The following is a 12494-nucleotide window of genomic DNA, read 5'->3' on the forward strand; positions in this document are numbered from 1 at the left end:
CAAGTATACAGATTTGACGATATTCTTGCAGAAAAATGGAATATGAATGTGAATGTTTCCTTCACGATTTGCCCAAATGACTCTGGGGACTTCACACTAAAAGTCTTGTAGGTCAGTCATTCTTCAAGTTATCCATCTGAAACTTTGCACATGCACTGCGGCCATCTTGTGGACACTATCGGAATTATAACCAGAGTGACGGCTATAATAGTGACCTTTCTCTCGCATTTCAAAGATGGTGGTAAAAAAAACACTGTTTTTTTATTTTTTTATATTCTCCTACATTCTATTCACATTTCCACAAACTTCAAAGTGTTTCCTTTCAAATGGTACCAAGAATATGCATATCCTTGCTTCAGGGCCTGAGCTACAGGCAGTTAGATTTGGGTATGTCATTTAGGCGAAAATTGAAAAAAAGGGGGCTATCCCTATGGTTGTTTACATATAGAAAAATTATATTTATTTATCTTTCATAAGAGAGCCCTAAGAACTAATTATTTTATTTTTCTTTCTCCCAGGGGTCATCAGAACCCAGGAACTCCTGGACCACGAGACCACCCAGCACTACTGGCTGACAGTGTACGCCACGGACGGCGGCGTGGTGCCCCTCTCGGCCTTCGTGGAGGTCTACGTAGCGGTCCAGGACGTCAACGACAATGCGCCGCAGACCTCTGAGCCGGTCTACTACCCGTCGGTTGCAGAGAACTCTCCCAAGGACGTGTCCATCATCCAGATTGAGGCGGTGGACCCGGACGCCCGGGCCGGCGACAAGCTCTCCTACAAGATCACCAGTGGCAACCCGCAGGGATTTTTCGCCATCAACTCCAAGATGGGTAAGACCAAGGCAAAGGCCGCCACTTTTGCTGAATTTAACTTTATTGATTCCCAAGGTGGAATTGAATTTTCGCAGGCAAAGATGTGTAGTGCTACTATGCTTTAAATGAAGTGCATTGACAGAATAGTAAAGGTAGACAGAAAACAACAAGTTAAGTTCATACGTTTTATTAGTGTTATCCATTTGTGGTACAATGAAATGTATTGGAAATGGCCTTGTCTTTTGCTTCACATTGGCTTTGTCTATTCCATTGCGTGTGTTCTGTAATATGAAACATGAAGCATGTACAGCACCTTGGATTTATCCTCCCACGTATGTGTGGCCAGCAATCAATTAACCATTGCCTAACAGATTGTAGGCAATAGGCTACATACCAACTGAGAGTCAAGTGTATGTAATGTCATGTCTAATTTCATCACTTGAAAGAATCCAACTCCTCTCACAAGGTCGTGAATATCGCTTCTACATAAAGAATAAATGTTCAATTGCCCTTTGAGACTTTGAGGGTACATGGGGGCAGTTGTAGGTTATCTAGGTTATATCAATATTTTTGTTCTTGTTTTATAAGAAGCCTTCGGTATCTCCAGTATGCCCACATGACTCTAGCATGGTCGATAGGAGTGATGTCTACAGGGGTTTTTCCCACTACCCACACAGTGTGTTCACATGGTGTTCTGAAAATGGACGAACGTTGAATATTTCATCGTTATTCTTGAGGGGGTGAAGCCCACTGGAGCAGACAGTGATTTTACTTCAACATGAGCGGAAATAGTAGTAAAAGGAGTACAAGTTGCAAAGTGAAGCTTTTGAAATGGAAGCCGAAGTTTTTGAATGTGGATGTTGTAGTTTTTTCAGAGGACTCTGTGTTATTTTTCGTGGGGTTTTGAGGAATTGTTCACACTTTATATTCAGTTGGACAGATACCATGTTATTATACATGAATGTGATTTATTAGTATAATATCATAGAGCTTGGCTTTGTTCAGTTGGCTTTCATTACAATTCAGTCTGGACTTCAAATGCCTTATCTGCAGTCCCCATGCCCAGTTATGTAATTACAGTTGGGTTACCAAAGCAGTTAGACGCTACAAGGCATAACAGCAGCTCAATATGAAAAGTTTGCTAGACTGAATCAAGTCAATCAGCAAAATTATATTTGTATGTCCCCTTTTAATAATTAACACAGAATGCTTATTACAAACAAGCTTGTTTACTTTGATTGCATTGTGCAACCTTGTATGTCTTTCAGTAACTGCTAATTAACAAACTCATTTAAATCCTTCCTCTGAGTTTTGCATACTAGTCTCTTGTTGCTTTAAATGCAAGTACTCATTTAAACTGACATGAGGAATGGGCGGTAGAGCAATCGTCTCCCCCAATTTCCCCCATTGACTTGTGTGGTCCCGTATTCCAAGGCGGTCCTCCCATCAACAAACTGTGGTTATTTTTGTTATAGCAGGGGCCAATGTAAATGTTCTTGACCAAATAAGGGTTTGTCATGTAGCATGTGCTCTCTAGCTTTCCAAGGCGAGACGAAAAAAAAGGTAAGGGGAGAAAGAAGGAACGTTTCTTTTCTTTTTGTCTTTTCTTTCTAAGGCGCATTTGGCTGCATTTAGATCATTGAGGCATAGGTTTGATAATGAAGGTGGGAGTTGTGTGGGAGGTGGAAGGTTTGTGTGAGTGTGTGTGTGTGTGTGTGTGTGTGTGTGTGTGTGTGTGTGTGTGTGTGTGTGTGTGTCTGTGTGTGTGTGTGTGTGTGTGTGTGTGTGTGTGTGCGTGTGTGTGTGTGTGTGTGTGTGTCTAACTGTAATTCCACTTAGACAGATAAGACATCCTGAACACAGTGGGTAAAGTGTATTTATCTTGCAACGGAGCAGGCATTCTTGAAGTGGAGCAGGCTTTCTTGAAGTGATTCCCAGTATAGACTAGTAGAGATGAGTTCGCCAGACTCATGCTGTCAAGATAATAGGTGTTGTTGGATTTTAGGAGTTGGCCTCGATTTGAGTTTATCCTATCTCTAGTTAGTACCTGTTGAATAAAGTATATAGGGCAGACCAGCCTAGACACGAATGCACACCGGTGATTAATCACATAGGATCTGATCAGCCGAAGAGGTTTAATTTCACCCAACGTTTTAACAGGATTGTCTGATTCTAATATACTGTGTTCCCTTAAGAGCTCCATTAGTGCCCTCTGATCAATGGGCAGATCCATATTTGACCCCGGCCATTGATTTGGGCTGACATCCAATGATTTTCATTTGACCTCTGAGATGGAAAGCACATCACCGCTCAACTGTTGAAAACCCAAAGGTGTGTCTGAGAAAGTGAATTGACGTGTCCGTCTGTCTATTTTCCGGTTAGCTGCTCTAGGTCGGCCCCATAGTCGCTTCCACCGTAGTGTATTGTAGTTGGGTGTTTTTGCCTCCCATTCAAAGAGGCTGGATTGAAACGCCACGTTCTTTCTTCCTAACGTATCCGAGATGCGTCACGGTCTTTCGACGCATTGTTCTTGGATGTTCCAAAAACGACCCTATTTAGCTACCGCAGAGCAGATTTCAACTTGCCCTTTGAACCAAATGCTTCTACTTAGCCTACATATTACCAGCAAATATTTCCCCCCTTCCGGATTATGGGGTATTTATGAAACTCAAAGCTTTACAGGGCTCCTGAGTCTACCTGTTTATGTTCCAAACACGCATTCACTTCTCCTGTTGCTTTGTAGGTCTTCTCAAATGGTTTACACGAAGGACGGTGGTGAGCGAGGGATGAAACCCGTTCATGCATATCAAAGTGTTTTACATTTTTTATCAGTGGAACACCAGGGCTCCTAGCGTCAGGTTCGACAAAGAGGTGGCTTGTACAAAGAGAAACTTTAACTAAATCACTGCCCCCGTATATGTTTGTGTAATTTCTCTGGAGGAAAGGGAGGGAGGGAGAAAGAGAGAGTGAGTGAGAGTGCAGGAGGGAAGGTAGAGAGAGATTTGAGTGCATCTCAACTGTTGCTGAATACATTAAATGTAATATTCAGTGAATGGGACACATTTGTTCAAAGATAAAGTTAACTAAATCACTTCTATACGCATTTATATGGAGCGAGAGAGAGTGCATCTCAGTTGTTGCTGAAACATCATCACAGAATGTTCATAAGAGAAAGGGACACATTATCTTTTTATTTTCCATATCACTACCATTAAGACGGATGAACATTGGCTTCATACCCGGTCGACATTATCAACTCAATATGACATTCTCCCCACATATTACAGGACAGCACGCTCTGTAATTATATGTTCAAAAACAGCAACGGGAGCAAGGCCCTGTTTTGGCATATCTACAAAGCTCTAGAAAGGGGTGGAAAAAAAATAAAGGAAAAAATCATGTGTGTTGTATGTGTGGGTTTTGGCAAACGTTGCATGCACAAGTGTAGCTAGCTAACTTATTAGCTTTGAAGCTAACATTTCTTCCCTTCAGCTTTCTGCTTTAAAGTCTGACAGCTTCAAATGCAGAGAGATGAAGGCTTCTTCTCATGCCACTTTTGGGTCACCCTTTTCCCTATTTTGGTGAGCCCTGCAGACACGTGTAGCTTAGCTAGCTAGCTAGCTATCATTGAAGCTAGCATTTTCCTCCTGTAGCTTATTGCCTGACAGTCCGAGGGCTTCAAACGCAGATGAAGGCTTCATCTCCTGGCTGCTTTTGTGTCACCTTGCCCTTTTTCCTGTTCAGTTTCTGTATCGGCTGGCGAAATCCCTGGATGAAAGGCTTACTTTATTTCTGCAGAGTAAACAAGTCCGGCTGTTTAGTTCCCTGTAACTCTGGGGGTTTAATTTAAGTGCAAGGCCAGCTCTCTCCCTCTCTCTCACAAGACACCATGGCAATCCCATTCGGAGAAAGCTGACAATGGGAATTCATGGGTTTTGGGGTTTCGCTTGGTCTGGAATAAAAAGAGTTCCTCCCCGCTGTTTGGAAGTTTGAATGTTTTCTTTTCCCCAGTCTTTCGAAGACGCCAAGGAGAATTGGGTCACTTGAATACTGTCTGCTTTGTGAGATTGACTCCTTGGCCATCAATGTATGTGTGCAGTCTATGTTTGTAGAGTTGTATGTGCCTCCTCACATAACTCAGTGGTGTGTATCCAGAGCTGGTGTGAACGACTCTCCCCCTTTCTCCTTCACCTGATCTAGTGCTAACCCACCCGCTCGCTGTGTTGAAGCGGATCAGGTTTATCATGATACACATACCACAGGATTCCCTCCCTTCCTCCTCTCTCATTCATCCCTCCCCCTCTCTCTCTGTGGGTTCAGCGTCCTTTTCAAACACAGCTCCGGTCGGAAAATACATTTCTTTTCCCACCCTCACTCGGCTTGACCCCCAGCGAGCTCTTATAGGAGTAGAGTTACCGAGTTATCCACCTCCTGCTCTGTACAAGCTTCCACTCTCACGTACACTCTCCACTCTTTAAATCGCTACAAAGCTTTGGCCTCTCGTTTAAAAGTGACGTCGGGGCGATATTCTCGGGCGGTCGTCAGGGAGAGGTGGACGTGAGCTGCCTACCTGCATAGAGTGAGAGTAGGAAGACGGTTACTGTTAATGATACCTGGCGAAAGAGGGATTTAAATGACGAAGGCAGCCTGCTGCGACGGTTTGGACTGGGCTTTAAACAATGTCGGAACTGGAGGTCGTGCTCAAACAGCCGTGACTTCTCGTCGGAAATACAGTTGCACTCAGGAAACAGGGAGGGAGAGGTCAGCCAAAGATCACAAGAATATCGCAGAGAGTCTGTAATAGCCTAATTCTAACTAGCTGGCAATCCTATGTAGTCCAAAGGTGATACACCGTGTCATCATGTGCTGATGATTATGATAAAGGTGATGATCATTGTGATCTGTAAGAGCAAGAGCACCAATAGTCTCTGGTTCAGTATTTCAGTGTTTAACTACGATCCCTCTAGGACTCTCTTTTATGACGATAGGTTCAAGGTTCTCTAGGATCAAACACTATCCTTGCCCAAGAGACTATTGTATAGTCTGTTGTATGAAAGTTAGCCTTGGAGCGCAAACACACAAAACCTCCCATTTCACAATGAGGAGCTCAATGTTCTTCAATTGACAACAGTACAGCATAGCCCATTCACTTAGTTCTGCCTCCTCTTTTAGTCCTGACAATGGCATGTCCTGTGTGGGACAGAGTTGTGTATACCACATTGTTTCCCCCGCATTTGGTGGTAGCAGTTGACCCACGTATTGAAATTAATGGGAAAGATAAACCCAGGTGATAAAAAAAAAAAAGAAATTGGCCACCATTGAACGTGAGGGCTCAACGCCTCCTCCCAGCGAGTCCGGATCAGAGAGCCAGTCATTGTAGTAAATTGAAAAGGAATATCTCGGAATTGCGTTGGCAAGCATGGTTTCCTCTGACAGCTTTTATATGCATTTCTAATGCCGGTAGTTGTATGAAAAGCCGTTAGAACAGGAAAAAAATAAATAGCCGGTGGGGTCCGGGCTTCAAATCATCCACTCCATGATATACTCGTATCAGCTTTCACCGACGCCTTCTCTATTAGAAAAGGGGAGAGAAAAAACATCTGACAATGTGCACCGCGTTTTTCAAAGCGCCCAGGCTGATAGCGAGGGGAAGCCAGATAGGAAATGGATACTACCACCAACAACTTCCTGCCGTTTCCTGCTATTCGGGGGCCGAACAATTGGCACAAGACACCAAATGTTGTTAAAGGAGCAAGAAAGGAAAGGGATGGAGTATACTTTTCTCAGGGAAAACTAATCCATAGCTTCTAGCTACCTGAAATTTTGTGGGGTGTTTTTTTTTTTTTTTGTGTGTGTGTGTGTGTCTGCCTAGTGTGTGTCCGTCTGTGAGTGTGAGGGAGGCCTATAGCACTACAAGGCTTCGAGGTTCATTAAGTATGAGCTCTTAGCACACCTGTTCCTCCCGGCTCGCCCCCTCCTAAGCTCCTAAGCACCTCCCTCACCTCTCTGGGAACAGCTGAATCTACATCCTTGCACACCGACCAGACTGTCTGTCTTCAGCGCGTGACTGAGAACGGGAATGTACACAGGAGCCGATGTAAAAAAAAAAAAACATGGCTGTCATCTGCCTGGGGATTGGTGTTTTCTCACTCACACACAAAGTGTTTCCGGTCTTTCACTGTCTATTTTGCTCTACCTTTCTCTTCTTACCTCCCTCTCCCTGTTTCTCTCTTTCTCTGTCTGTCCGTCCGTCCGTCCGTCCGTCCCTCCCTCCCTGTAAATTGAAGACAGACACATTACATTCAGGCATAATATAAACAGTATAGCCAGTATGTAGACCCCAGCTGGTAATCAGCTCCACAGTATCCAATTACTCATCCTCGTCACCAAACCATACATCAATCACACGCTCAAACAGACATCTGGACAGAACCCCCCCCCCCATAAAAAAACAAACAAGGGCTGCATTCCTATAGGCACACCGTTAGCACAACGTTTTGCAATGGGAGATGAAAATTTGTGCCTCTCCTTGGAGAAGTCCCTCACTGTTTTAGCCAGTTGTCTTCCGTTTGGTGCCCTGTGAATACGACCCCCGTCACATTTAACCATGGGAATCAGAATCAGTAACACCCAGGTGGCTCTGATAGGCTTTCAATGTACCACGACAACAGATGACATTGACCTTATAAAAATTGGTCCACGAAATTGCGTTCCTTCAGTGTCGATATTTATTTCTGTTTATGATCGTAAGCAACTGCGCTTCCTTGTGCTTCCGCTTATCGGCAGTCCTGCACATCCTGTCAGGGAAAATTCCCAAGCTTCCAAAATTTCTCGGCTTCCATCATATGAATATTAGTTTTGGAGATGATATATTTTCACAGATCTCCTGTATCCGTCCTACTCGAGAACCGTCTACAGAGAGACATTGAGCTCATAGTAGGGGTCCCTCTTTTTGCATCCCTAATGGAAACCTATTCCCTACTTACTGCATTACTTTTGACCAGGGCCCACTGTCAAAATAAGTGCACTATGTAGGGAATAGGTTTCCATTAGGGACGCAGTAATTGTTTGTTTATATCCCCTCTTATGAATATCCATTAGATGAGTCCTATTAGCTACCTGGTAGGAGGGTAATGAGGTAGGGAGCATGGTCCTCTGAAGCATCCCTATCCCTCCTTGGGGTGGGTGTGTGTGTGTGCATAGGGGAGCGAGGCAGGCATTTTCGTTTTGAAGTGATTTAGCTGTCGCTCTCTCTCTCCTTCGCTAAATGCTAGCCATTTTCACAAAGACCCCCTCTTAGCAGCAGGTGTGGGAGGGTCACGGGAGGGTATTGTCTGAGTCCACTTACACAGTGCCTGTGTGTGTGCCTGTCAGTACGTCCCTGTCCGAGTGTGTGGTGGTTTCTATCTTGTTGTGTGAATCTGTGTCCCTGTCTGAATCCCTGTTAGTACGTGTGAAGTGGGCTCTTATGGGGAACGCAGGGGCCTTTTGTAAGCTGTGTGAAGTGCGGCATTCCTCCCCTAGCTAAATGATACATCTGCGGATGCCCATCAATGGTCCCCAGTCAACGGCTCTGTGGCAGCTCACCTTTAAAGTAACACCCGAACAACCCCATCTCTACTCTAAGTGTTTATCCTGCCCTATCTTAGAACCCCTCACACAAATCGGCCATGCTTTGGGATACTTTGCTGTGCGACACACACTTTGGGATAATTACGGTTTTCTTGGGCTGTGTTGGCTGTGTGACGGAGCAACAAGTGCAGGAAACAAATTGCTGTTTTTAACCTCCATTTTGGGTTCTGGTTGGATCTCCCCTGGAGACTAGCTTGGAGCTAGTTGGTAGATTCTACAATGAAACATGAAGATGTTGAAATTGTTGTCTTCGGCACTCGAAGCTAGGAGAGGTTAAATGTTTTCTCATGAGAAAAATTAGTTGCCCTGGGCCGTTATATATATTGTTTTACCCTCGACACAAGAACAGAAAAACAGCAATCCCGACCTAGATCAAATAATGAAATCTCGGGGAGATTTTTGCTAGTTTGTCAACAATTACGGTAAATATCTCAAGGCGCTCATATAGCTCGTTCATAACCGGGGAGGGTTTAAACCACCTACTGCAGACACCAACAACATTCCCACACGTCTGCAGTCGACAGCTAAATATGTGTCACCTTGCTAGACTGCTAATCACTGCAGTGATACCTGGGTTGTGTCGTCCCAGCCCAGCATTGTCCCGGACAGCTCCCCCGGCCTCCATTTTGGAGACGCGGTTGTGCTGAAGGACATGCTGCGGAGTGCCTCTCCTCTGCAACTGTTGTTTTTCCCCTCTTCTCAAAACAGCCTGGCTGTAATTACTGTCGGCTCCGGCTCAGCCCACTCCTGAGGAGGCTTGTGTGTGTTTGGAGCGCTATATTGTGGATTAGAACGGCAACCTTCTCTCTGCTGTCCAGTGTGTGTGTGATTGCGTGTGTGTGTGTTTTGCGTGTGTGTGTGTGTGTGAACTGTTTTTGGGGTTTGGAACTGCAAGCTTCTCCCTGATGGCAGGCCTATATGTAGCCTGTTGGCAGGCCTATATGTAGCCTACCAACAGCTGTATAGCTCCTCCAATATTAACACAACTTAGTCATGTTGACTTCTGTCTGTACTCTGTATCTAGGACTAGTCCCTATAGCTATACACCGACTGTTCCATGACATAGACTGACCAGGTGAATCCAGGTGAAAGTTACGATCCCTTATTGATATCACCTGTTAAATCCACTTCAATCAGTGTAGATTAAGGGGAGGAGACAGGTTAAAGAATGATTTTTAAGCCTTGAGACAATTGAGACATAGATTGGGCAAGACAAAAGATTTAAGTGCCTTTGAACAGGGTATGGTAGTAGGTGCCAGGCACACCAGTTTGTGTCAAGAACTGCAACGCTGCTGGGGTTTTTCACGCTCAACATTTTCCTGTAGGTATCAAGAATGGTCCACCACCCAAAAGGACATCCAGACAACTTGACACAACTGTGGGAAGCATTGGAGTCAACATGGGCCGGGCATTCCCTGTGGAACGCTTTCGACACCTTATAGAGTCCACCCCCCGACGATTTGAGGCTGTTCTGAGAAGAGAATGGGGGGTCAACTCAATATTAGGAAGGTGTTCTTAATGTTTAGTACACTATGTATAGTACTTATAGGCAGCAGTGTATTTCCAATCCATAGGCAGAATTGATCTTCAGAGGCTGGAAGCCTGGAGCCGTGGCTCAGGTAAAGATTGGAACGTACGCTAAGCTAAGAGTACTACTTCATAGTTGTTGACGCTTATAACCCCACATCAAAGGACCGCTCCCGAGAGCTAGGAGACAGCTAAGATAGAAAAAAAGAAAGATAGCTCCAGCCATCCGGATCAATTTAGAGCAACCTTTCCTAAGAGTTCTACCTCAGTTAAATTTAGCTTCTCGCTAGGATGGAGGTGCAGAGGAGTCAACCCCCGTCCCTTCAATTAAAGCTGTGGAGGATTTTCAGCCTGGCACACTTGGCAGCTTAACAAAGGGGAACGTGTGTTTGTGTGTGAGAGCGCAACCCCCTCTCTTTGCCAGTCTTTGGGAAATGTGGGTAATATTATTGTGTGTGTGTGTGTGAGCCACTCTCTTTCATTCTTTGGGAAATGGGGGTAATACGATCACTTTGTTTATGTCCATTAAGATGCCTTGCAAATTGGCCGGTTTTCAGGACAGCCCCACCGATATGCCTTACCTTCTTTTACAAAGAGCCTTGTTCGCCGTGACCTTTTAAAAGCTATGTCACAGTTAGCTGCTAGTATCAACCCATAACACTACCCATCGCCAAACTACCCAGCATTATTACAACAGTACAGTGTAGCCCATTGACTTAGTTCTTGCATTTGTCCTGACTGTGGCATGTTGTCAAGAGTCCTTCCTTTCTTAATCGCTCCCAATTTCCTGGACAAGCATTTCCAACTTGTAATGCCTTCATTAGCTTTGTTCAATGTATTACAAACACAAACTAGCTTAGCACGCAAGGGAAACATTGTCTTTCTCTAACGCTAATGCCGCTTTGTTTTTATTTATTTTAAATTCCAAATGAACATTGTTACTTTTTAGGGGATAGTATGACGCCCGGAGGAGGTCTGGCTCAGTTGAGTCCTTCCTTTGCTGTGCAGGGCTATTTTGAGAGGTGCTGTAAGTTGTGGGCTTGCTATTCTGGTTTGCACCATATGTGCCATTGATGGGCTCGGGTTTCGGAAATCCTTTTTTTGCTATGATAATCAGGTCGACCAGCCGGCTCTGGTGCGGTCTGCTCTGGCACGTCTACTCTGCACTCATGTCTACTGCAAGGTTACAATTACGCCGGGAGTGAGAATACACTGCTTATTATTTGAGGAGAAGAGACTGCTCGTATAATGTAGCCATATATTTAAAAAGAATCTCTCTTCTCCCTGTCCTTTGGTTGAATCTGATTCAAATCGGGTCAGATCTCGAGGCATGAGTTTTGCGTTTATTTTTATTCTTAGGTAAGCCAGGATACGCAACACTTTAAGTCCCTACTACTGCTGTAGCCCTCAGAAAAAGAGAAACACCATCCCCCCCTGTGTGAAAATAATTGCAGTCACAGTGGAAATCGGGGGCTCTCGAAATCCTTAAAACAAACCATGGGATCTCATTCGAAACCCCTACACAGACGACTTGAGACTCTGGCGCTCGGGCTTGGGGCTGCAGTTGACTGTGTCTGCCTCTGACTGCCTGCCTCTGTATTTGTTCAGCTTGCGTTATAAGCCTCAGTTAAAGTTTCGAGGCCACCACTGTTTCAGAGCCCGTTAGCGGACCGCCGCGATATTTCACTTGTGGCGAACGGGGTGGCCTGACAGTGGACCTGTCTGGGGCGCGGAGGTGACCGGGGGCTTGGAGACCTTTCTAAGGGTCAGTATCTCAGCCCCTTCCTCCTCTCACAGGTCATTTAGAAGAAGGGTTGGATGACATAACCAAGGAAACAAAGAATGGAGGGCTTGATTTTCACAAACATTGTAAATCAGCTATTTACCCTGGCCCTTTCATGCTTTAGTGTTAGTTTGGCTTTAGGAAGCACATCATGCATCTTGTAATGAAGTTTGTCTGCCATTACAAATATGCCTTTTTCTCTATGGTTTTGTGATTTCATTTTCATGATTGCATGAAGTCAAGAAAATGGATATCACATTGTCCTGTAGTAAGAAAATATAACATTGACGCAACATTGATACATTGATTGGGGCCATAGTACTAACAAACCTCTCTTTTTCTCTCAACAGGTCTTGTTACAACTACCTCGAGGAAGCTGGATCGAGAACAGCAGGACGAGCACATTCTTGAGGTAAGCACCTTGTTTTGTCTGGTCTACCACTAACAGAAAGAGGGGTAGGGAGAAAGAAGAGGGGGAATGAAAAAAATGGTCTACTTCCTTATCTGTCCGTCTGTGTGAGCCCTCGTGTTTGTTTGGAGAAGCATTAGCAGCATTGCTAATCATCAGAAAGGCCCTCAAGGACAACCTCTTCAGCCGAAACGGCCAAAAGGCCAAAAGAAACCATTTTATTTGCCTCTCTAAACTTTAGGCTTGGCTGTCTTCAACCTCCAACCAACGTACTTTGGCCGAGCACCAAGCATTGCCAACCAAAACAAGCTGGGGCACAGAGACGCAG

General features: G+C 44.8%; 1 protein-coding gene across 8 annotated transcripts in view; it reads left to right on the forward strand.

The window, feature by feature from the left end:
* LOC106609939 (protocadherin Fat 1) overlaps positions 1-12494 on the forward strand; it is a 99630-nt gene that overhangs the window by 23153 nt on the left and 63983 nt on the right. For all 8 annotated transcript variants that reach the window (XR_006770770.1, XR_001329800.2, XM_014208975.2 and 5 more), the window contains exons 3-4: positions 519-833; positions 12108-12169. Coding sequence is in view for 6 of the 8 variants with exons in the window: in XM_014208975.2 (XP_014064450.2) it covers positions 519-833; positions 12108-12169 (377 nt within the window). In the remaining 2 variants the exon portion in view is untranslated. The remainder of the gene's footprint in view (positions 1-518; positions 834-12107; positions 12170-12494) is intronic.

This window comes from Salmo salar, chromosome ssa08 (genome assembly GCF_905237065.1).
Source record: "Salmo salar chromosome ssa08, Ssal_v3.1, whole genome shotgun sequence".
Lineage (NCBI taxonomy): Eukaryota > Metazoa > Chordata > Actinopteri > Salmoniformes > Salmonidae > Salmo > Salmo salar.